The following is a 25,000-nucleotide window of genomic DNA, read 5'->3' on the forward strand; positions in this document are numbered from 1 at the left end:
AAATATGTTGTTCCTGGGACCAGCCAGAAGTAAAGATTTGAGTTAAAAATCTTCGCAGACCTACAAGCTCGCACGGCACCGAGTGCGGCGCTACAAGCTTGTAGATCTGCTATTTTTCAATAGCTAAAGTATAACATAATAATTAAAACACCAAAAGAGGTTCCCGCCCAGAATGGTCTCACACAGGTGTCAAGCATCAATATCACAGTAGGCTACACTACATTGGCCGTAAGACATGAAACATCAGATTTTTACGTACAACCCAACCCAGCACATTCACTTCAGTGCTGTAACCCTGTGTGAGGAGGATTCCCTGGGGAAGGCTTCTGAAAAAGCGTATATCAGTCTGGTCATGTCTTTAGGATGACACCTAGTGGTCTGCTAACGGAACTTCCATTTGTTTTTGTCGAGGCTTTCAGAATGGCTTGGGAACAATGCTCAGGATTATTATGTCAATAGCCTCCCTTTGTCCCGAGGATGACCACTTGAGCTAACACCTGATGCACTCTGTCTGGACATGTCGTCCAGACGTTAGGTCACCTCTCTAAAGACACAACTGTTGCCAATTCTAAGAAATTTAGATCCTTTTTAGTGCATTTTTAAAGCAAAAGAGAGTGTATGATAATAATACATTTTTAGCCCTTATTTTCAGTTAACTATTTCCCTTTTTCATCGGCTTACTGTGATTTTGTGTATGACAACCCTGGTAAGATAGCACCCTCCTGTGGCAGATAACATTACGTACATCTCAAGTATTAATAATTGTCCTTCAGCAGGACTGGGTCAAACTCTGCAGTAAAAGTATAGCTACTGTAACCAGTAGCCTATACTGGACTATTATGGAAAATGTGTGAAACTGTGGCCAATGGTTAGAGGTATAAGCTAGTGGCCTTGTCATTAGAGTCTCCACATGTTAACTTTTTATTTTTTTAGTAAATGAAAGCCTCTAGTTGATCATATACTACAGCGTCACACAAAAGCATCGAAAGTAGCAGATCTGCAAGACTCCTGAAAAGACAGTTTTGGACATGAGGTAGTGGTAGCCTATCCACCAAACAGAGGCGATATGTTGTTAACATGAGTATAGTCGAGTGAGGAATTCTAATTCATTGAAAAGAAATTGTTGGTCGAATAATTTTAGCGTGTTGGCTTCTATAATGATAGAAACAGTGAATGGTGATTTGTGATCATTTATTATAGCCTACATACATTTTAGTGAAGAAATGCAACTGACAATTCAATACATTTAAAGCATTATGCATCCTTTTTTATTTAAGACAAAAAACAGCATAACATTCAAACAGCAAAAATGTTAACTCTTGTGCACATAGATTTGTATTTTTTTTGTTTTAAATAAAATTCACTAGATTTATATGTGATTAAAATATAAAGTTTATTCACCATTACAACGAATCAAAATGAGACATTGTTTTGATTTAAAATCCATGACACCATATGCATTTATTTTTGTCTCTTTTAATACATTCATAATAACACTTGATTTGGTTATTTCGGACAGATTTTTCAAGCAACAAAGTTTGTCTCTAAAGCCATGAATGTCCAACACACACAGCCCGACATCAGTGGTGAAAGAAGTACTTTACTCAATTAAAAGTAACGATACCACAATGTAAGTACTCTTTTATATTGTAAATTGTTTCAAACTTTGCCCAATGTAAAAGTATACTGACATTTTAAAAAAAAAAGACGATCTCCGAAAATAGAAGAACCAAAGTATAAAATAGGGCTTAATTGGATTGATTGTTTTGTAATTCATCTAAAGTTACTAGTAACTCAAGTTTTCAAATATTGCTAGTGGAGTAAAATGTATAATATTTGCCTCTGAGATGTAGTGGGGGAGAAGTATAAAGTGTTTCAAAGAAACTAGATAAACGGTTGGCTAGAGCGGTTCTAATGAGAGCGCAAAGTCTGTCTTGGAAGAGCCACCCATCGACTAATCTAATATACGGCAACCTTCCCCGTGTTTCTTCACTAGTCCAATCCAGAAGAACACAGTTTGCCGGCCATCTTCCCTTCTTCTCTGGAGTCCTGCCTCAAAGCAGACCAGAGGTAGAAAACTGTCGTTCCCCGATGTCATCGCTAGGGACACATGAATCAGTAAGCAGGAACTGGGGGTGGCAATGAAGGACCGGGAAGTCTGGCGTGGCATTGTGAAATCCATGATCTCGACCGCGGTCGAAAAATGATGATGATGATAAAGTGTTGAAAAATACTCAAGTAAATGTACTTAAGCTGTAACCACAGTTCCATTTGTAAAATAAATAGAGCAGGTCATTTTCTTTACCACTGAAAAATAGCAAAAGTATCAAGAGCTATACAAATACCAAAAATATCAACGTAATGTGACGCGTTGTGAGCTTATAGATCGGGTATTTAAGCTACATATATATTTTAAGACAAATAATCTTTGATGTAGTAGACTAGTTAATTTTTTTATTAGATTGTTAAATAGAATCATAAATATCAAACTCCACCATCAGCTAATGGAACCCTGGCTGTGTCAATGAATGAATCCACATCCAGGCGCGAGTGGACATTCTGTCTTTGGACATGATACTATGCACTGAGGTTTGAATGGTTGCCACCACTGACCAGACGACATTTCATACAATAGATAGCAGCATAACACAGCACAGAAAGTTATGAACACAACGGTCTTGGTACGTGTCAGACGTTATCACAGAGCAGAACACAGCGGTAGTGGTACACAGGGACTGCATTGGGGGGGGACTCACGACAGAACATTGAGGGCATCTGCCAGAGTCTTGAGCTCATCCTTCACATACTCCAGGCCTCCTCGGATCTTCAGGGGGTTGTCCAGGACCTCGATGCTGCTCGTGTACGGATCGAACCTCACGGAGAATGGTCGCTTGATGCCAGCCAGGTATGTCCTGTCGGAGAACAGCAAATTCAGGTTGTCTAATTGCAGTGGTTCCCAAACCTTTTAGTTTGAGGCCCAAAAGAGAAAGTTTACGTCTCCCTGGGACCTAAACTGGTGAAAATAGTCAATCTTGATTTAGTTTTAGTCATAGTCTTTTGAATAAAATGTAATTTAGTGAAATATGTTAGTGTTAGTCTAATTTTAGTCGACTAAATATCATACAATTTTAGTAGACTAAGGTCACATTCTCACCAGAGAGCTTTCCTGCGATTAAAACGAATCCTACTGCGCATTTTCAGAAAGTGCACTTCGTTTGGCAGGTGTGAAGGCTCATTCGAATCCTAATGCGCAGCAAAGAACCGCATTTTACTCCGCCCAAAAACGGGGGTTTCGCTTCGCTTCCAATCGCATTTGACTACAATTCGGTGCAGGTGTGAATGCAATCCGCAGTAAATAAAGGAAATGAAGTAAACAATGTGGCGGGTGAGGAGCTGAACACAGTTGGAGACGGAGAAGGCATATTTTACGCAGCGCAAAGATGTCCCATTACTGTGGATAGACGTTGTCGAATGAGGAGACTGAAGCCCTGATCGAAATGAGGACGTGTGCATTAATCAATTGCTTAAGAAAACACATAAAAACACTGCAGTGTAGCCTATTATAGCCTACAGAATATTCTGTCTGTCTGTGCGTGCCGTAAACATGGAGTGCTATGGAGTGCTGTCACTGTGTGGGGACTGGGGAGTTATATCAGTGCGCTCAGCGCTGTGCCTCCATGCCCAAAAGAACAGTGTGTGGCGGCTGCGTGCGTAGAGAGAGAGAGAGAGAGGGGGGGGGTCCCAGACGGCACGACACATTATGTCACGTTATGAGTGTAATTTTATCACCATAGATTTCACTGTGTAGGCTAGTTTATGAATGGAACACATTGATAAAGGTCCCCCCTGCTGCGTTTCCAATTGCTGCGAATGACAGTGTGAAGGCAAACCGCAGCCAATTAAATATGCAAGAACCTCATTTTCCCCGCCCATACACATCCGAGTCTACCGAAGTATTAGGTGAGAATCTGACCTAAATCTACACTTGATTTTGTTGACAAAAATGCATTTTGGTGGGTCTTGATGCGTTTTTCGACAGACATTTTTTGTCATAGTTTTCATCAACAAAATCGACACTGTTCTCGATGTGGTCAAGTTTAGCATACTGAAACTGAATATTCTTTTCATCATGGCAGAGCCATGGTTTCAGGTGTGAAAAGGGTTAGCATATTGAAAAAGCACCGTAAGCACCAGTGCTTATATGCATCTTTCAGGGGGAAGTACTTACATTTAGCATGCAGCCTTCAAAAAACTAATTATCATACAAATGCATGGCCTCAATTATCATATGCATGGCCTGGAGAAAGTTTGTTAGACCCTAATTGTTAATTAGGCCTTTTAGCGACGGCGCGAAGAGCTTAAATAACGCACACAAGCACAGAAATGTCAAACGTTAAGTCAAATGTTCACATGATATAAATCTCAATCATTGTGTTAGTGGCCACACCTACAGCCTGACAGCACGTTTCACTATGCATGATATAGAATCAGCATGAGTCAACACATGATCATTGACATGGACACACAAATCTTGCTGAATGAAGATTTGGAAATGATTATGAATCTCACCTTGCAGACGCAGTCATGATATTTGTACCTTCATTGCAATTCCATGAGAGACATGCATGCACAGTCATAGAGCAAATCCGTTCACACTAAAAACCTATAGCGTTAAAGTAGCAGATGTACAAAATCACAACATGTTGCCACAGTCACAGATTTTGCCTGTCTTGTCTACGTCTTGTATTATCTATGTTCATGTTCTAGTTAGGTCTATGTTCAATTGTTCATGTCTTCCCCAGATGTATCTAATTTGTAATCAGCCCTGTTCCCCAGTCAGTCCTTGTCAGGTCGTTGTTTATTGTCACATGATGTTAGTGTATGTTTGTGAAGCGTACTGTTCACCTGTATTAAAAACTCTGAAACTGTAGAAAACAAATGTTTAATAAGTAGTGAAAATAATCTGCTTTTTTCACTAGTTTGGGTCCCATGCAAAAGTTGAAATTTCTCTTTTAGGTCTTGAGCTAAAATGTTTGGGAACTGCTGGTCTGTTTGACACGCGTAGCAACACAAGAGAACTCAAATAGGCTACAAGTGAGTTTGTAGATAGGCTACATTTGGTGAAGAGATTTCTATTTGGGGGGGGGGGGGGGTGGACCTAGCACAACCCTGGGGGGGGGGGGGGTCTACCATAAGCAGTATATGAGGTTTTTAAGCAGTTAAAGGCAACCAATCAAAGAGACAAACGGAATGAGGTGAAAACCGCAACCCAACCCGACGTAACGTTAAACACAAAAACGTAAAAGTCGGTCAACCTACAGGATTCTCTGCTCGAGTGCATTACCGGCAAAATCTCTGAAACCTTCTTGTAAACCCAAATATTTGTCTTAGCCGGGGGGAAATTCCCCCTTTAGACGACCAGTAGATGTTTGGGTTCCCCGTGTCAGAAACCTGGATCTTGAATCCTGTCTGACCTCTTACATCCACAACGGCTGTGCATACTCTATAACTTATGGGCAACCACCACATTTCCTGCTTTCCTCAGCACCTGAGATGTAATCCACCCATTCTCGTAAAACACCATTCTAACGCTTTCCCACGCTAACGCTCTCTTATCCATTATTACAGGAGGAGAGATGTCATACGGCAGCCTCCTAGTTAGAGAGACCCAATACAGTGAAAACACACACTAAAGCTACTTGTTTTCGCAAGGCAACATTTGATCTGGCCGCCAAGTGAAACAAAACAGCATTTTTGCCTCGGTAAGAGAGAATTACATTGGTAACAGCTGTCTGCTGGCTCGTCGGGCTGACAAACAACAACACTACAAACCTTTCTGCGTTGGCCTCAGGGACTGGCTGGCTGTTCTCTGACCTTGTCCCTACATAACCCTTTGGCTTTGTGTGTGTCCGTGTGTGTGCGTGCGTGCGTGCGTCTGTGTGCGTGTGTGAGAGCGTCTAGGTGATATGTGTGCGTGCATGTGAGAGAGAGTCTAGGTGGTATGTGCATGCGTGTGCAAGCGTCAATGTGCACCGTGTACCTGAGTTTCTCCTTGGCGTCTGCAAAGCTCTCAGAAACAAAGTAGACAGTTTGGTATTCCTGGTCCTGGTAAGGCTGCTCCGCAGCTGCCTCAGGGTCAAACTCCCTCCTCTCAGGCTCATCGGACAGGGAGTGCTGTCAAAGACAAAGAGAGGCAAAGAGAAAAAGATTCAAGGACAGGTTCAGAAACCCACCTACCTTAATTTTGAGGTTTCAAACCTTGTTTTATTATTTGTATTAATGCAATTAAAATGGCTTCTATTTCAGCCTGTTAACTTTCCAAATGACTATGAAAGGCTGTTGTTTCTATTAGCTTGGAATCCCCGTCCATGATGTCACTGATAGGCAGCTATTACTGAACTGAACGGACCAATTTGAAGATGGATTGGGAAAATTTTGAATTAAGAAAAAGAAAAGAAAGTGGGTGAAGCGCTCTCCTTTTAATGTTCCGGACAGAGAGATAAAATCACAGGACGAAAAGAGAAAACGTGTTGGACACTGGACTGTACGTACCTCGAGCTCCCCAAATGAGGAGAGCAGTCCAGCTCCGTACGCCTTCACCTGGCCGTTCTGCTTGCACAGGCCAAACTCCACCGTGAACCAGTACAGCTGAGGGACAATCAGACATGTAAACATTAAGTTAGCTGATTTCACTTTACTTTTAAAAAGTAATCATTGCTATAGTGTTTCTTCAGTACCAGGGGTTTCCCCTTCTCTCCAGCTCTTTAGGAAAAGTAGATAATACATTTTCTGGTGGGACACCAATTTCATCCAGTTAGGCGAGAGAACAAATGTATCAGTTCCAAATAAAACTTAATTTCTGTATCGTAGCCCCACCCCTCTTCTCATTGGTCAATATTGATAGTTACAATTTCTTGCTATAACGGTTCAATAGTTTGTCATACAGACTTTTGAGTCACGTCAATTGATTCGATTCAAAATCCTTGTCAATGATTGGAGTCAATTATCCCCACCCCTCTCCGGATTGGTCAATATGTCATAGTTTCCATCATTTGACTTAACTTTTGAACAGTTTCTCATAGAGAGTCATGAGTAGTCTCACTGGACTGGAGTTGAAATTCCTTGGCTATTAATTTATATTGCATCCTGTTTTGTCCGGATTGGATACAATTTGTACCCAACCTGAAAATGTATTTTCTGTTTAAGAGCTGGAGAGACAAGAAACTGTTACTGAGCAAACACTCTAGTAGTACACTTTAGACTAGAGTGATTATTCAGTAATAGTTATAGAGTGGTTGCTATGTTAATGTTGTTAGTGTATGTGTGTTAGGTGTTAGTGTATTTAACACTTATTTTGACATAACATATAACTTTTACAGCACCTTTAACTCTGAGGATATAACATTACAAATGGGTAAATGAACAGAGGATTTTACTAAACAGAAATACAGCGTAAAATTGGGAAGGATAGCCACTCACTGTGGACAGCTTCTCAATATCTTCCTCTGAAGCGCCCAGCGATGCCAGTCCGATGTTCTACAACACACATTTGGCAGAGCAGACGTTATCACACACCTGGCTCTCATCATATCAACTTCATCATAACAGAAGTGTTGGATGTAGCGAGTGGTGGAAAGTTACCTAAGTACGATACTTAAGTACAATTTGGAGGAATTTACTTGAGTATTTCCAATTTCCAATAGGCCTACTTATACTCCACTACATCTCGGATCCAAATATTGTACTTTTTACTCATTTATTTGAAAACTTTACTAGTTAACTTTGTAGATTGTGATTATTATTACAAAACAAACATTAACCACTTCAACCCTATCAGCCATTTGAATATAGCAGATCTACAAGCTTGCAATGCATAGTGATTCGATGCATTGTGAGCTTGTAGATCTGCTATTTTCAAATGATTGTTATACATTTGAAAACTTGAAATGGGACATTCTGCGCAATGAGTACTTTTACTTTTGGTGCTTTAAGTACATTTTGATGCCAATACTTTTGTACTTTTACTCAAGTCAATTCCGGACTTTTACTTGTAACGGAGTATTTCTACACTGCAGTATTTAAGAGGAATGTGAGTACGTTTTCCACCACTGGATGTAGCCGCCTCATCCTCACCTGTGAAAACTGGGCGAAGGTTCTGTCTGCCAGCATGGGCACATGGCCCAAAAGCTCATGGACACAGTCCCTGAAGAGAGAGAGAGAGAGAGAGAGAGAGAGAGAGAGAGAGAGCGAGAGAGAGAGAGAGAGAGAGACACAACAACAACATTATGGCCCCAGATGAGATGAGAAGATAAAGCAACAGAGACAGAGAACATCTGAAGAGAAGCATGATCGGATTTAGAGCATAGCAGACCTAGAAATATCTGTCTTGGAAAACTAACAAAACAAAACGTGCTCGCATGTGTGCTGTGTCAGGCCAATTCTACAAATGCCATCTGCTGTTTTTCTACCAGTGTGAAGGAAGAATGATTAGGATTTTTATTGTGAATATATAATCCATTTGTTTCTGTTGTGTGTGAACAATAATAGCAATTCAAAGCAGTTGTCCTGAAAACCATACCTCCAGTCGCTGTCATGAGAACGGCAGACCTCTAAGCTCACAACTGTCACGTCCGTGACGCGATGTGAACTTGTATATCAGCTGTTCTCTACTGTTGCGCAATGAAAGAACTACCGGGGGGAGGGGGGTGTAGTTTCCCCCCGGCCCGTGTCTCCAGGGGGCGCGGGGCTGTCAGATGATCGATCGACGACCACACAGCGTTACACAGTCACTCATGACAGATACCCCATTCAGAGCATTATCTCTCAGGGCGCTACAAATATATCTACACATCCTGTAAGTTCACTTAAGACATAAAACTAGTGTTGACTAATCATTACAAGTATAGCTCTTATTTTGAAGAGGAAGAGGAAGTCTGTTTCGGCTGTAGCCTACTTCCATGACTGTCATGACAGACAGTTGTTTTTCCAGATCATAATATTGCCGGGACGGAGGGACTGGCTGTAATTAAACATTGATTAGAAGTGATGGTGGTGATGGATTGCTTTTAGCCAAAGTTCACCATATGAAAGCCTCTTTGACTTAAACAATTTGTACACACTTTGGAATATACGTTAAACATGGTGGAAGTGGTGGGTCCTATCGAGCTACTGCGCCGGTAGCAGCATTAGGTGAGTAATTCATTAAATGTAAAAGTATCACGCTGACGCTGGTAAAATCATCAGCGGCAGCTGCCCAAAACATTAACAGGTAGGCAGGCAGGCTACAGTAGGCCTACAGTACTGTCACTGCCTGCAAGGATGTACTTGGAACTGTTGGCCCGACTTGGCCGTCGTGCCATATTCATTTTAGTTCAGAAGTGGGTGGGTGCTTTGGGAGTCAGGTTCGGTGAGGCCCGATCGTGCGGTCACCCCCCCGGCCCGGTACCGGGTTGTTCCGCCAGTGGTTGAATGGACTGAAACCAGTGCTCCTCAAAACAACAGGTTTGGAGATCTGTTGGGAATTGATTACATGAAACAGTCTCCCATGCCCAGTCCCAATGTCTGTAAACAAATAATTGGTCTATATAGCTAAAATCTAAAATGACACAGATGCTTTCCTGGTTGATATTTTCAATTGGCCCCTCTGGCGTCCCCTTGTGCCTCCTGTGGTTTTTACAACGTGATGTGACTTGATGGAGCAGACAGCGCAGAGGATTGGTCCTCAAAGTGGTGACCAGGGACCCTCAGCATTCCTTGAGGGGGTGCGACATAGACCCTTACAGATCTATAACTCTGAGAGAGTACACACGGAACCAAATGGACCCTTACAGGTCTGTAACTCTCAGAGTTATTGGGGTCCTAAATATATTTTCTGGGCTTTTTATGCCTTTGATACAGTATATATAGAGAGAGTGGCACAGAGGATTGTCCTAATCGGGGAGAACAGCACAAAGTGTAAAGATGATGATGAAAGAGATGAAGGCATGAGGAAGAGGAGGGTGGTGTGTAGTGTACTCACGGCTCTGGGGAGTGCATGGGAGAGGAGGCATGGCGGATGTACTGCGTGCACTGGAACACCCGAAACGCCAGACTGGCCAGGAAATCCCTGGCCGAGAGCAAACCTGCGACTGGACGCAACTGGAACCCTGTGCGCTCTGTGTGTGTGTGTGTGTGTGTGTGTGTGTGTGTGTGTGTGTGTGTGTGTGTGTGTGTGTGTGTGTGTGTGTGTGTGCGTACGTGCGTGCGTGCGTGCATGTGTGTGTAAGAGAGAGAGAGAGAGAGAGAGAAGTTAGTGATCGAGGGCAAATCAAACATGACATTCTAACTAAGGATTCATCCGAATAGGGTTTTCTCTATGCAGTTAACAAATTAAAATGAGATGAAAATGTTAGGGAGGGACTAGTGGACAAGAGATCCAGTCAAACAAAGACAAGTCATTTTATGCTGCGCGTGGGTGTCACGCTCCGAAAATAGCAGATGTACAAGTAGTAGATCAACTATTTTCGGCACACACCTATAAATCAGGCATTACAACGCCCGGCAAAAACTCGTCGACTAAAAAATCGACTGTAGATTTTTTTGACTAAAATCCTATAATATTTAGTCAACTAAAACCAGACTAATAAAAGTACAACATTTCAGATGACTAAAAATATTACTAAAACTAAATGGAACTTTATTCAAAAGAATACGAGTAAAGTGTACCTTTGAGGAAGCGTGAGACGTCCTCCAGCTGAGGGATGTTGTCTGGGCTGTACCCACAATGCCTCTCCAGCAGACGGAAGGCCTCCAGGTGCTCTGTGCAGGCGTGGGTGTTGTACAGATCCCTCAGGGTGGCGTACACCGTTCTCCTGCACAACATAACCGCACAGTCCATTCATGAGGATTACAGATTGCAGAAATGATTTGAACGTACTAAAAGCATGATGTTATTTTGTGAGTGAGCGAGTGAGTAGTAGGGCTGTCACGATTACAATTTTAAGTTGACGACTAATTGTCAGACATGTAATTGCGATGAAGGAATTTATGAATTTAATTGTGTTTTTAGCATTGAACATTGGAACTTTACAATTGTATTTCTGTTTGCCAGAAATTGTAATCAGAAATTGCACAGTGCAGATGCAAAGAAATGTATACAAAGAAGAAATCACTGAAACGTTTAATAATCTTTAATTATGTTTTTGTTTCAAAAAAATTACAAAATAGCAGAAATAGTTGATCTACTAATTCTGCTATTTTTGAAACGATTGACAATTAATGCAAAAATAATTGTAATTATCTCAAATAAATAATTGTGATTAGGCGATTATGTAATAATTGTGGCTAGCAAGTAGCCTAGTGAGTGAGTGCAGCGTCTGATTGCTTGATGTCAATCTAGACATTGGAATGTTGGACACAGCTAGGTGTCTAGGTGTCTGTTAAGTGATGACACATGCTCAAACCCTTTTAATGCTGCATCCACACAACCCAAAACCTGCAGTAAAACACAGATATCTGCAGCACAGTGTTTTATACTGTTATAATTCAGCTCCAGCACCTGATCTTATGTTTTTAAGTGGTGCAACCGCTTCATTACGGAGCTTTGTGTGTCTCTGGCTGCCTGGCTGCTGTGGGGCGGCTCGCCAGAACCGGGCCGGCACCCTGGGCGCGTTCCTGTGGGTCTGGAAGTTCTGGGGACCCCCCGGGGACGTCCACACGGAGTTGCACCACTTACTTCACACGCGTGTGATTTTTTAGTTAATGGATGAGCAGTGGTAATTTATTTCACAACTCTTTTTTCTCAATTTTTTCCCAAAGCAAAACAACACGACCATTTGCTACACTGAGTGGCAATCCATTCAATCACTGCTGACATTTTGCACTTAGATGATCTAAAGCTATGATGTCTAGATTGCTTTAATAGCACCCTCCACTTCTAACTAAAAAAAACCATGTAGGCCAAATCATACTGCCATGACTCACAAGCATGTGTGTAACAAAGACGCTTATGAAGCTGACTCATTGAGGAATAAATTGGTGCAGCATGGGGAAAAAACAAATTGCCCATATTATATATATATATATATATATATATATATATATATATATATATATATATATATACTATATAGTGAGAGAGAGAGAGAGAGAGAGAGAGAGAGAGAGAGAGATAGCACACAATATAATTATTAAACAATAGTGGAATTGTACTAAACGTTGATTATGTAAACACACAAACAGAAGGATACATAATAAATCTCATAAATTAAGTACCAAGTGTTTATCTCCTCTTCTGTGTACTCCAGTTTGGGAATGATCTCCCCGCTGAGGACAAGAGCAGACAAGCACACTTTTAGTAAATCCTCAGGTTGTCTAGTCACTAGTCACTAGACCAGACAATAACTAGACTAGTGGTGGACTACGTACTCAACCACAGTACTCGAGTTGAATATTACTACAACTACAAGTGCTCACTCAAAGTACTGGAGTACTCAATATTCAAAAAGTATACATGCTTTTAAAATTACTCACGTATTCAAAAGTAAAATGACAAAGTAACTTACATTGAATTGTTTTGGGAGTATTTGTCACTATACATTTATTTATGTGAAATGTGTCCCCTGCATTCCAAATAACAAACGGACAGCATCTGAGTGACATATCTAGTATGTATCTGAATAGGCAACAATCACTAATAAATAAGGAGGGCCAGGGGCATGAGGTTGAGTGTCTTACTATCTGTATCTGAAGGCAATCTCTCCAATCATCTTCCGCCTCTGTCTGTAGACAAGGTCTGTGAAGCCCTGTCCACAATGGATAAACAATGGGGTCACACCACATATCTGTATGCGTAGGCAATCTTTCAATCAATAATCTGTATTAATTTATGTATTTATCTATTCTTATATTATTGGGGTAGGGAGGGGGCGGGGGTCGTGAGACATGGCCAAAGCATTTTCGAGGGTCCCCAGCCAGAAACGTCAACAACCCCTGGTCTAGACAACCACATGTCCACTGATAGACAGTGAGGAGTTTCACCAGAATGTATAACATATGTGGAGGAACACGCTATAGACCAAATAAATCATCAGGAAATCACCACAACCAAAAATGTATTTAAAACTCTGGCGTTTGCATTGGAGCAGTATTCAATAACCCTATTTCTAGACGAACGGGACACACTTCTGATATTAATAGTATAAGCTTCAGGTTGACAAACTAGACATAGCTAATGTTCTGGACACTTTATTTTATATTGAGTAAATATCCATAGAGATTCTACCTAGAAATACCCGCTCTACATGTCTGTTTAAAACATTCTGATGTGGACTGTGGACCCACCAAAATAATCATTAGAACTGGCGACCCCGAACCCTGAATTTCTGAGCGAACATAACAAAGAAGAATTTTATATACTCACGGGATGGTCCTGATCTAAATCTGGATCATACTTTGTGACGAGGTGGTGACATTTGTCCAATTCAGCTATTCTCTTTGGGAACCAGTGAACTGGAGGAGAAAAGGGAAATTGGGCAAAGATATTAATGTCTCCACTCTCCAGGTGGACAGTCTACAGACAGTTGGATATTCCAGTGACATAAAGCAGTGCAGTGCTGTCACTCAAGTGACTACTGGCCAATCACAGCACGTCTTTTCCAGGACTTATGTTACGCACAGGGAAGCTTGACAAGCTTCCGCTCATTGAAGGCAAATGCTTTGCAAGGAATCTCGGGAAAATTGTGCCTTCAATTCTGACACGCGGCCCAGAGCCACTTAATAATTCCAAATACAAACGGAGAGGGTCTTACATTTGACCTCTTTGGTGGTCTTGACGTCGTCTGCAATCCTCTTGATGGCGCTGATGAGCGTGCTGACGTCAGAAAGGTGCACCTCACAGCGGACAAAGTACTCCAGACCCTCCAGGCTGTCCTTGGGCTTCCTGCATGGCCGCGTCTCCAAATGGTGGATCTTAGCTTCAAAGGTCTTCAAATGCAGACACACGCACGCACACGCACACACACACACACACACAGACACACACACACACACAACACACACACACACACACACACACACACACACACACACACACACACACACACACACACACACACACACACAATTTACAATAACAATTTAGGCATTTAGCAGACACTCAGCAGCGATTTGCTAGGTAAACACCAGGTAATCCAACAAATGCATATAGTCATTTTAGCCTGCATGGGGCAGCCAGATTTCATCTGCCTGCACTGCATATTGCCCCCATGCAGTGCAGCGCAGTGGTATATTAGTATCACAACACAAGGCTATAGTCTAGACTAAGTCTATAGCCTTGATTTGAATTTTTTTGTAGAAGAACCACTGCCTCAATTCAGTTTTTGGAAGAAAATAAACCTTCATCAGAAATTAGAATACTTGTTGCTCGAGTCGGATGTCTCTTACCTCAAACACCTTGAGGGATCGTGACAGTGTGGGTGTCTCTTACCTCAAACACCTTGAGGGATCGTGACAGTGTGGGTGTCTTGGACGTCCTCAGGGTGAAGAAGAGGTTGAGCAGAGCTTTACCATCGTCTTCTTCAAACACGATCTGTTCCGCTGGGTCTGCTGCCTCTGCTGCAGCCGCGGCGGCCGCTGCCTCTCGCTCTTTGCGCGCATCTTCAATCAAACTTTGCCGTCTGCCGACGAACCTCGGAGACTGTGACTGAACGCAAATACAAAACAAAAGTCATCATGCATATATAGGCTAGTGTGCAAGTGTTTTGAGACTGTAAAGACAAACACAGAAAATACATTTATAGGCTACTCAAGGCTACTGTAGCTATACAGTATTAAATACAATTTTGAGGTATTTTGTATAGGGCATAGCCGTGGGCATGGGTTTCTGGTTCCACTGAAGAAAAAATAAAGAGATTTACAACAAATATTTTAAGCCTAGAATCAAGCCAACCAGGATCCTGGTGATTCATGAAAATGATATAGGCTAGGCCTACACATTTAATAAATACCCCTTGTTTAGTGGTTTTAATTATATTCTTTTCACAGAATCAAAGGTTTTATGGTCATGATTCACCAGGATCCTGGAAGGCTTGATTCTAAGCTTAAAATGATTAATATAAATATTTTTGTAAATCTATATGGGAGAAATGAATGGCTGATTTTTCAGTGGAACCAGGAAACCACACCCATTGCTATGCCTAGAGCAGGGGTGCCCATGCACACGTTTTTGAATTGAGAACAAGATCTACCCTCAAAAAAAGTATTCTCATTGCTGAAAATAGTTTATAAATGTACCTGAGGGGGCTTTGGAAGAGCAGCTCTGGCTTTACAAATGTCCTGGAATAGGACTTTTTTTCTCCCTTTTTTATGATATATATTTTTAGGAGCATGTCATGTGGTCTATACCTTCTACCTTTTGGGAACCCCTGGCCTATAGAGCATAAGCATGTGGGCGTAGTTTTCTGGACCCACTATACTGAAAACTCTCCAATTAATTTAATTATTTATATCAATATAAATAAGCATATATAGCCATGCTAACCATCCAGGATCCATGCATAAAACCTTTGATTCTGTGAAGATTTGTTTTTTAATATTTAATTATATGATCTACTACATTTAATAAATACCCTTTGTTTATAGGGTTTTTTCATTTTCATTCTTTTCCACAGAATCAAAGGTTTTATGCATGTCATGATGAATCACCGTAAATCATGGGGAAAATTAATGGTCGATTTTTCAGTGATTCCAGAAAACCACACCCATGCACTGCAATGCTTTATACTGTAGGCCTACACTTTTACTCCACTACAATTATTTGAAAATGTAGTTACTAGTCAGCCTATAATATACTTTGTAGATTTGGATTATTACATAACCTATACATTAACCACTCCAGCCCTATATCTATATAGCCTACATTGTGGCCATTTGAAAGCTCACAATGCGTAGTGTGTTACGTCGTAGACTGAAGAAATAATAAAGAAATAATTTAATATGAATGCGATATAATTTCAAAATATTTTAGGCCTATTTGAAAAGTTGTTAAATGGAACATTTTGAGTAGCCCGCACTTTCTGCCACTTTAAGAATACATTTTGATGCCAACTCTTTTGTAGCTGTATACTTAAAATTTCCGGATTTATTCACTTGTAATAGAGTATTTGCAGTATTGATACTTTTACTTAAGTAAACCATGTGAGTAGCCTACTTCTTCCATCACTTGTTGAGAAATTAGCAGTGACATGTCATGCACTGCACACAGCAAGCACACTGACAACTTCCGACAAGGTTCAAGAAAAGTGTGCAGAGCTATAGTTGGCATTTATCACGGTTAATTTGTCTTTGTAGGCGCTAGCTAGCCTACAAAGAAAAATGAACCGTAAGCAAAATAGCACTTTTAGGCTATCACATCTCCAAAAGAGAAGTAGTAGCGACATAGACGGCTGTTCTAAAATTCTGATGGATATGTAGCTGCCATAAAATAAATACTAGGCGGCGGCCTACTCAAATTATCCTTGATTAATATCCTATGAAAGCACCACGCATGATGTACCGTTCAATAGTTTTGCAATGTGCACTGCATTGGACAGCTCCGGTGCGTAAAGGCTTTCCGTGCGCGCATAGCCTTAATTGTGACGGTCCTGACCTCTACACGCGACACGCGTGGTTTTAACACTGCATGGATCCTGTCTAATTCAACCGGAGTCTTTAGAATCCAATATACACCATTAATATAATAATCTTACCGTCACAGAATCAGACCTCTCCAGTTCAGATGCCGCCCGGCGGAGGCTCTTCATGGAAGACGTGGAGCTGCTCGAAATGGGCATGTTTCAGAGAGAGAGAGAGAGAGAGAGAGAGAGAGAGAGAGAGCGTGTGTGTGTGTGTGTGTGTGTGTGTGTGTGTGTGTGTGTGTGTGTGTGTGTGTGTGCGCGTGCGTGCGTGCGCGCGCGTGCGGGTGTTTGGCTGCTGGCTGGACCTCACTGTGCTGTGCTGTGCTGTGCCGTGCTATGCTGTGCTGTGTGCTGTGCGAGTGTGCGTGCAACAGACGCCCTGTCCCATGGGTTATTTATGGGGGGTCAATTATTCGTAGGCTACTTTCTGACGTCAAACCCCAGGGGCGTCATTTGGCAATTAGGCTACCATGCATGCACCCCCCTCCCCCCACAGCTTTCAAATGTAACCTCAAAATGCAGGTCTTTTGTTCAAATGTTTTGGAAGAGTTATTTATTATCTCTACTTGAATGGCTTAATGTACAATCCCTGCATTTGAAATTATTATTGATATTAACTAATCAATATATAATTATATCATGTAAAACAGCATTTTTTTTTTAGGTGTGGGTAGGTGGGTGGCTGGCTGGGTGGCTGTGTCTGAGCACGAAAACAGCATGGTTGTTTTTCACCACCTGTGCGCAACCTAACACACACACAAACACACACGCACATATGAAATGTATGATTATTTTGGGTGTGCCAGTACAGTACAGTACAGTACAGTACAGTACAGTACAGTACAGTACAGTACAGTACAGTACAGTACAGTACAGTACAGTACAGTACAGTACAGTACAGTACAGTACACGGTAACCAGGCTCAAGCTTAGGGGCCACCAAAGTATAAACTTTTAACTTTTTGCCAGTAATGGGCTTATCATGGCAAAAAAATAAGCCCAAATGTCCTAAACCAGTGGTTTTCAATTGATGGTGAATGAGGGACCACCAGTGCCACCCTGAATCAACCTGGGGACCACTGTTGTGTTGGGTGCAGGGTCTATGGGCTAAGATTAGTGCTTTTGTATCACTTGCTATGCATGCCATGTGTATACAACATCTCAACTCTCAACCAATGGTCCATTGACTAATAATATCCTAATAATAATGACTCATCTAGACATTCCGGTGAACTTCCCCCTCTTGAGATTTTAAACCCCTTTTTCTGTTGAATTTCTTGACCTCCCACTTGTCAGTAAATTACTGCATGGACGGTCATCAATGTCACCAGGTCATTCAGTTCACTGTTTCTCAACTAGTATATATATATCTTTTTTTAATCTACAAATCCTACATTACTAAATGCATAGTCATGACAGGGACCACATGCAATACCTCCACGGACGACCTGTTGAAAACCCCTGTCCTAAACCATCATATGATACATGTTACTGCAAGTGTTTAAACCCTCAGTTTATCCATAAGGCTTCCAGAGGGCAGTCTCCAAAAACAGGGGGGGGGGCATGTTGGTGGCCCAGGGGCCCTTTATCTCTACATCCGTAACTTTTCTCAACCGTTTCGGACGTGGGGTGGCACGCCAGAACCGGCCCAGCTGCCTGGGCACGTTCCTGGGGGTCTGGATGTTCCGGGGACCCCCCACATGGTAACTGTCATTTCTCTACCGTTTTGGAACCGGGCCGGCACCCTGGGTGCCTTCCTGTGGGTCTGGAAATGTCGGTTACTTTATTTAATACTAAGTTATATTAATCCATTTTTATCTTCGCTTGAGTCAAATTCTATCACTATGAAATTAAATGTTGTATAACTTGGTATTACAGCAGCCAAGTGCCATGGAACTGGAAGCCCATTGTGAGACAGAACAAACAGTAGGCCTATCTATCTACTGTGTAGATTATACACTGTATAGTAGTCTCTACCTGGCCTGAGGGCTTCATGTAAAGGTTAGAACAGGGAAAAGTCAACTGTGGAAAATTAAGTCCCTTTATCAGCTCAATCCAATCTCCAAAGCTGCACACAAATTAGATTCTGACTCTAGGGGGGAAACATCGAGAGCAAAAGAGAGCTACAGGTTGTTTTCCTGCCTTTGTCAGTCTGTCTGTTTCCAAGCTCGGCAACAACAGCGTCAAGTGGATTTGTGCCCCTCTGTGTCTACGGGGGTTCTGATGGCTAACGTGATTGTGGAGTGATGCACGGCACCCGCAGGCGAGGATAGGGGACGTTAAAGGGATTATCCACGCAGCTGCGACCACATGCTACCACAGCCGAGCCCGAGAGCCCTGCTATAAAATCCTGTGAGTGTTAACTTTCAACATGGCCGTCCCTATTTTGGGCAATGTCATTATATGGGCCAAAATGTTCAAATCAATTTTCCAAACATATTCAGAAAATGGTCATTGTGAAAGGTTGGTGTATCGGCGTATTTTATCGGTTTGTTGTGGTTAACTCTGTGTCAGAGTGAGTGTATAAAAAGAACATTTTTATACATATAAATCCGGGACTTCTACAACTACATAAAGGCAGACATTTGTACTATTATATGGCAGCCCTATTTGGTCAGTATACAGTATATTGCACTGCTTGCCAACGGATATGTCTCCTACCCAACACAAGGTTATAGTCCTACACGACACAGGCCCAAAACTACAGCCCAAGTCCAGCCCTGGCCTGTGCATGTGTTCAAGCCTGGCCCGGCCCGACCTGACATGACACAGAATCAATCTCATTTCTCTCTCTAGTGCTGTACGTGCAACTCTCTGATGCCGTGCAACACTCACACTCTGATGCAGACACATAACATAAGACATAACATACACGTCACATATGCTCCTAAGAGGTCAACTTGTTTTAATATAAGCATAATAACTGTGTGCCACAGACCAAAAAGCTCACACAGTAATAGTCGATCGTCTTTGCATTACAGAGACATTTTAGCAATGGCATGACATGCAGCAGTATAGAGAATAAAGTCAAAGTTACGTGTGGCATGATGTAGCGGATCAGTTTGAAGTCTCTTTCATACCATGTCGAACGAAGCATACGAAGTATAAAGACTTGCCTCTCTCCTTCGATCTGAACACAGAGCTGTGGTGTAGCCCTGCAGGGCACTGGCCGTGGCAAGTCCTTTCCTTATTGAGGAGGACAGATGAAGTAAGAAGTACGGATGATAAAGCAAACTGACATTAAGACATAAATCATAGAGATTTTCCACCCCATTTAAGCCTATTTTACGCTTGGAAACAACTTCAATTGGTATATCTAGAGATCAACCAGTGTTGTGTTTTGTGTGTGTTCCTGAACGGTCTTGAAAGATGTAGCCTATTTCAAAATAAAATTATTAACAAACATTGGCATTTTGTTTAAAGGTGTATAAAGGCGTGACCTGTTTGCTGTGACTGTGTAAAATGACACTCTGGTGAATTGTGATATTGTCAGGTTGTTTAATTAAAAGTATTTCAACCTATTCCTCATCGTAATGCACAGAGTAAAGTAAAAAGCACAGAGTAATATATAAAGCACAAAGTTTCAGTTTGCCATTGCTAAATACTAGGTTATGATTCAGCGGCCGGTGTGTGGGGACTTTAAAACGTGTCCAACCCTGAGCTCCTGAGAAGCACTCTATTATGGCATAGAGGCAGAGACACCAGACAAATGCACAGCATCCATTTCTTGTTTAAATGTAATCTTTTGAAGCGAGTCCCTGGGAAAAACAAGCTATAATTGTGTTCCAAGGCCCTGGGAGACTAAATGGAAATATAGCCGTCTGGGGTTTATCCGAGTCCAACCACTGTTTCCTCTGTCTTAAGTAGGGCCAGTGTGCAGCTATAGGCTCAATAGGGATCCAGATAAACTGATATATTCTCCCTCTCCTGCACGTCTGCTCTCCTTTGTCATTCCCAGTTTAACCACTTAAGCCTTTAACGAACCCTCTGTTGTACGATGGTGGTTATCATGTGGTTGTCAAAATTGACAATCTATAAAGATCACAACGTTGTTGCAAAGTATTGTGAGCAAAAAATTATAATAACCCAAATTACTTCGGTTACTAATCGGTAATAAAAAGGTTCAAGGGACAGAGCTCTAAAAAAAAAAAATCTCGTATCATGTGTGCATGACTTGAAAGACGCGGTTACAGAAGTGAATCCAGGATTATTTTGACATTGACATGCGATTATGACATTTAAGCTTACTTTAAATGAATTTATGATCCATCGTGCAAGGGTGCACTTGGTTATATGTTTATTTGTATATTTTTGGATATATATTATTAATCTGAATGTAACTAAAAGGCGAATATAAATGTGATTATGTTTAGTGAGCATTTCTCAGTGGGGACCCACGTGTGTATCCATGTCTATACAGGCATATAGTCCTGCGTCTTTGGTGAGTCATTGGCTCACTCGTGTGTATGTAGCTCAGTCATATTTATACAGGTTCATGAAATGTAATGTTGCTACTGTTGGTATGCTGCATATTCACTGTTTTCCATCTACATGTCTTACACAGGTGGTGATCACCAGTGGTCACTGCTTTAGTCCACAGAGTTAATCATTATGAATAGGGGTTCAGTTGTTTAGGGTGAGGTATTATTGTGTGCATTGTTGGATCTGTCTCTTTTTATTGTTGGTGTTGTGATTGATGAGTTGTGGCCTTATCGATAGAGATTATATATTGTAATGGTAAGTCTGTGATCCATCTGAGACCTACCGTAAGCCTCTGGGTACACCAAAAAGAACAGATCTACAAGTTGCAATGACTTTTTAGGTTGTAGATCAAAATGTAGGCTTTAGTCTTCGCAGCCTTTCAGAAGTTTACTATGGTATCAGTGTGACATGGGGTGTGTATGCCTCCTGCGGTTCGGCTGACTCACACAGCCACCGGACACCCCCCCCAACAACAGCCAACATTGCTTTCGCTCGAGTATCGAGCTCACCTTTTGTTTGAAATGTCGTGCCTGAAGTAGCGATAACGCGCTGCCATTCCCCCCTCTGTGTTTATTCAATTCCCTTTCCTTAAAGTCTCAAAGGGATCCACAAATGACACAAGGACGATAATTATGACAATTATGTATTGATTCAGCAGCGGCGGTGTGGCATTGTGAGCGTCAGCGTTTTCCTGCATAATTGTGGTACTTTGGACGGGCTAATTGCAGCTAAATGCACCCAGCTGGGCGATTATTCCCCATCCTCCACCCTTCTTTTCGTCCTCTATTGAATGTTGCCGGTTATCTTTGTGGGGGTCATTAGCCTCGTTCAGTTTATGAAGATAGGACATACAAATAAATGTTCTATTAATCCCTATCATGGTGGGTAAACAGTGTAATAATAATCAGTTTTTACAGTAAGCGCACAGTGCCCATGCACCTACTCTGTTATGGGAGCCGTAGTGCGGATCATCACACGCACACACACACACACACACACACACACACACACACACACACACACACACACACACACACACACACACACACACACACACACACACACACACACACACACACACACACACACACACGTCATAGAAGGCTATAGCTTCTTGCAGAGCCTATTGCTGTGAGAAAAATATGAAGGAACATACTGTATAAAGCATGGGACGTTGCCCTGAAGCTTTGGGTCTGATCACCACGTGGTCTCCATGAGGGTGCGACTGAGCCTCAGGGTCCCCAAGCCAAGCCCTAACATCCACTATGACTGGAAGGCATTCTCAACCGACCTTGGCCTGCAAGCCAGGTATACAGAGGAGGTCAGGAGGCGCTTTCAGCAGCTGGATGAGGGTGTGGAGCCCAACGAAGAATACAGGCGATTCGTTGTCACAAATGAGGAGGTGACCAAGCTGTCGTTCTGGACAAAACCAGAACCACCCTGCAGTCCAGACACACAGAGGTCGTGGTGGCACGGGCAGGGTGGAGGAAGCACGGCTTGGCTATGTGCGAGAGCAAACTGCGGAGAGACGTGGGCTACTGAATGAAGCCAAGCAGCTTCTCTCAGCACGTACGATAAGATCAACAGGGAAGAACTTTTGGAGAGAAAGGGTGACAACGTGGTTCAACCATTTCAGAAGGTTGTTGGGCACAACAGCAGATGGAGAGGAGGAAGGAGCCGGAGGACATACCAACATTTATCCAGAACCCGCAACATCAATGATGGTCCCTTCACGGTCAGTGAGTTAGCCAGGGCGAAAGCCACGCTGAGAGAGGGCAAAAGTGGCGGGCCGGACGGCATACCCCAGAGGTTGTAAAGGACTGCGGGCTCAACAACAGTAACCTGTAACCTTGCCCTGCTAAACAACAAGCAGCCTCAACAACATCTGGTCTCAACAACATCTGGTCTCTCTCCAACATCATCCCGGAGCCTAAGGCTGGGGACCTCTCGAAGCCAAGGTGGCAACAGTGAGGAGTTTGACATCTTGGCTGGGGTACTGCAAGGAGACACCCCAGCCCCCTTCCTCTTCGTCATAGTCCTGGACTACGTCATAGTCCTGGAAGGCCATCAATTAATGGACGAGAGCAGGATCTTGGCCTCACCATAACACCAAGGAGGTCGAGATGACACCCCACAGTAGTCCTGACAGACCTGGACTACGCGGACGACATCAGCCTGCTCTCCGACCAGGTGGAACAAGCTCAGGAGCTCCTTACCAGAGTGGAATCAGAGTGTGCCAACGTTGGCCTCCGGCTGAACGCCAAGAGAACTGAAGTTATCACCTATAACATCCTGTTGTGATCTCTAAAAGGACCCTCTGTCTGGCTCTGACAGACTGGCAGTGGGCATGTGTAGGCTGGGTGGTGTGTGACGATTCAGTTGAAGTACTTCTGTTGGTACGGCGACGGGCCCGGGAGAACAAATAATGAGACACAGTACACAGTATCACACTATCGGTTCACAACGTTTATTAGGCAGACAGGGAATATTTATAGTGCTGGATCGTAGAAACGAGACAGCAAGATATGAAGATATATGTGATATAGGAACGTGGCATGATGATGTGCAAGGCTAACCTCCCCGTCAAACCAAACTCAGCTTCTTCTATGCAATGGTAGAGTCTGTTAGTCTCTCGAGACAGACTGTTGACTAAGGAAAAGAGGGTACTGTTTTTCCTTTGTTTTGCCGATGGGTACCCAGATTGGAGTGAAATTAATCTAGTTCCCGGAAGGTATTTGTGTCATTGACACCATCTTTATCTGCAAATTTGTCCAAGTGCTTGTTTTGTGTTAGTTTTGTCTTTTCAAGACAGGGGATGACTGAGAGGAGCCACCTGCAATAACAAATTACCACCCAGTGATTAGAAGGCCTACAAAAACAACACTCCATCCGTGATGATTGTTATTCAAATTAAACATATGCCCAAGACTGTGTGTATGTGTTTCTGTGTGATACACACAGACAATTGAAAAAAAAGAACTACATTCATTTATTAAGGTTCAATGAGCCATGACAAAGTCCTCAAACTCTCTAGTGGTAGTAATAAATAGGTATACTACTGTCACTCTTGTGGTCAGTGGTCCGGGGACCACCAGTTGTCCTTGAAGGGATTCCAGGTGGTCCCCAGCTATAGGGAGAGTTGGTAACCAAATGGATCCTTATAGATCTTTAATTCTTGAGAGCGTAAAATGTTGTCAAATGGACCCATAAGGGTTAAATTATTGTTAAACATCTGCATTACTTAATGTACATCTACACAATTAGAATTGTTATTTTGATCAACGTTTGTTATCTCTCCTAATGGTACCACATCAATACAGCATGGAATTGTAGACATAATCTCCAACGATAACAAAATATTCCCAGTCTTAGGACTGAGAGGCTAAATCTCATCAAATGGTGATCTGTGGCTCAAATGCCGAATAAATAATGGACCTTGATATGAAAAAGGTTGAAAACCACTGTCATAAAATCATACAGGACAGGAAAAGAATGGATGTGGTATACTGTAATATGTCCACGTTTAGTCCCCCCAGGAGGTGTGGCTGGTGAGGTCGTGATTGCGCTTGCAAAGTGTGAAAATACAGCTGCCAAGTGGAATGGTTAATCACACAGAGTGCTCATCCATTCCCTTTTCCTACATATGTGTCAGTGTTTGCGGGGTGGGCGAGTGTTGCACAATGGTCCATGTCAACAGCCTTCAAGGCGTTAGTGACACACTATCACAGCCTTTGGGTACAGCTGTGTCTGTAGCTGTATCACGACTGAGTCTGATTGCAACTTCAGCAGACCACCATGTACCCTGACACCTTCACACTTTGGACTATCACCAATGACAGACATCTGTCTGTCTGTCTTCGGCTAATT

General features: G+C 42.4%; 1 protein-coding gene across 1 annotated transcript; it reads right to left on the minus strand.

The window, feature by feature from the left end:
- Nucleotides 1–2,752: 2,752 nt before the first annotated feature.
- th (tyrosine hydroxylase) lies at nt 2,753–16,808 on the minus strand (the record flags this gene model as incomplete). Its single annotated transcript, XM_083762655.1, has 13 exons — nt 2,753–2,912; nt 6,041–6,174; nt 6,553–6,648; nt 7,480–7,536; nt 8,134–8,203; nt 10,019–10,154; nt 10,705–10,850; nt 12,253–12,303; nt 12,715–12,782; nt 13,400–13,488; nt 13,788–13,962; nt 14,465–14,674; nt 16,725–16,808. 13 exons carry the CDS (start codon nt 16,806–16,808, stop codon nt 2,753–2,755), a joined length of 1,476 nt encoding a protein of 491 aa, XP_083618781.1.
- Between the last annotated feature and the right edge of the window lie 8,192 nt (nt 16,809–25,000).

Source organism: Protomyctophum parallelum, assembly GCF_964188405.1.
Source record: "Protomyctophum parallelum genome assembly, chromosome: 4".
NCBI classification, from domain to species: Eukaryota; Metazoa; Chordata; class Actinopteri; order Myctophiformes; family Myctophidae; genus Protomyctophum; species Protomyctophum parallelum.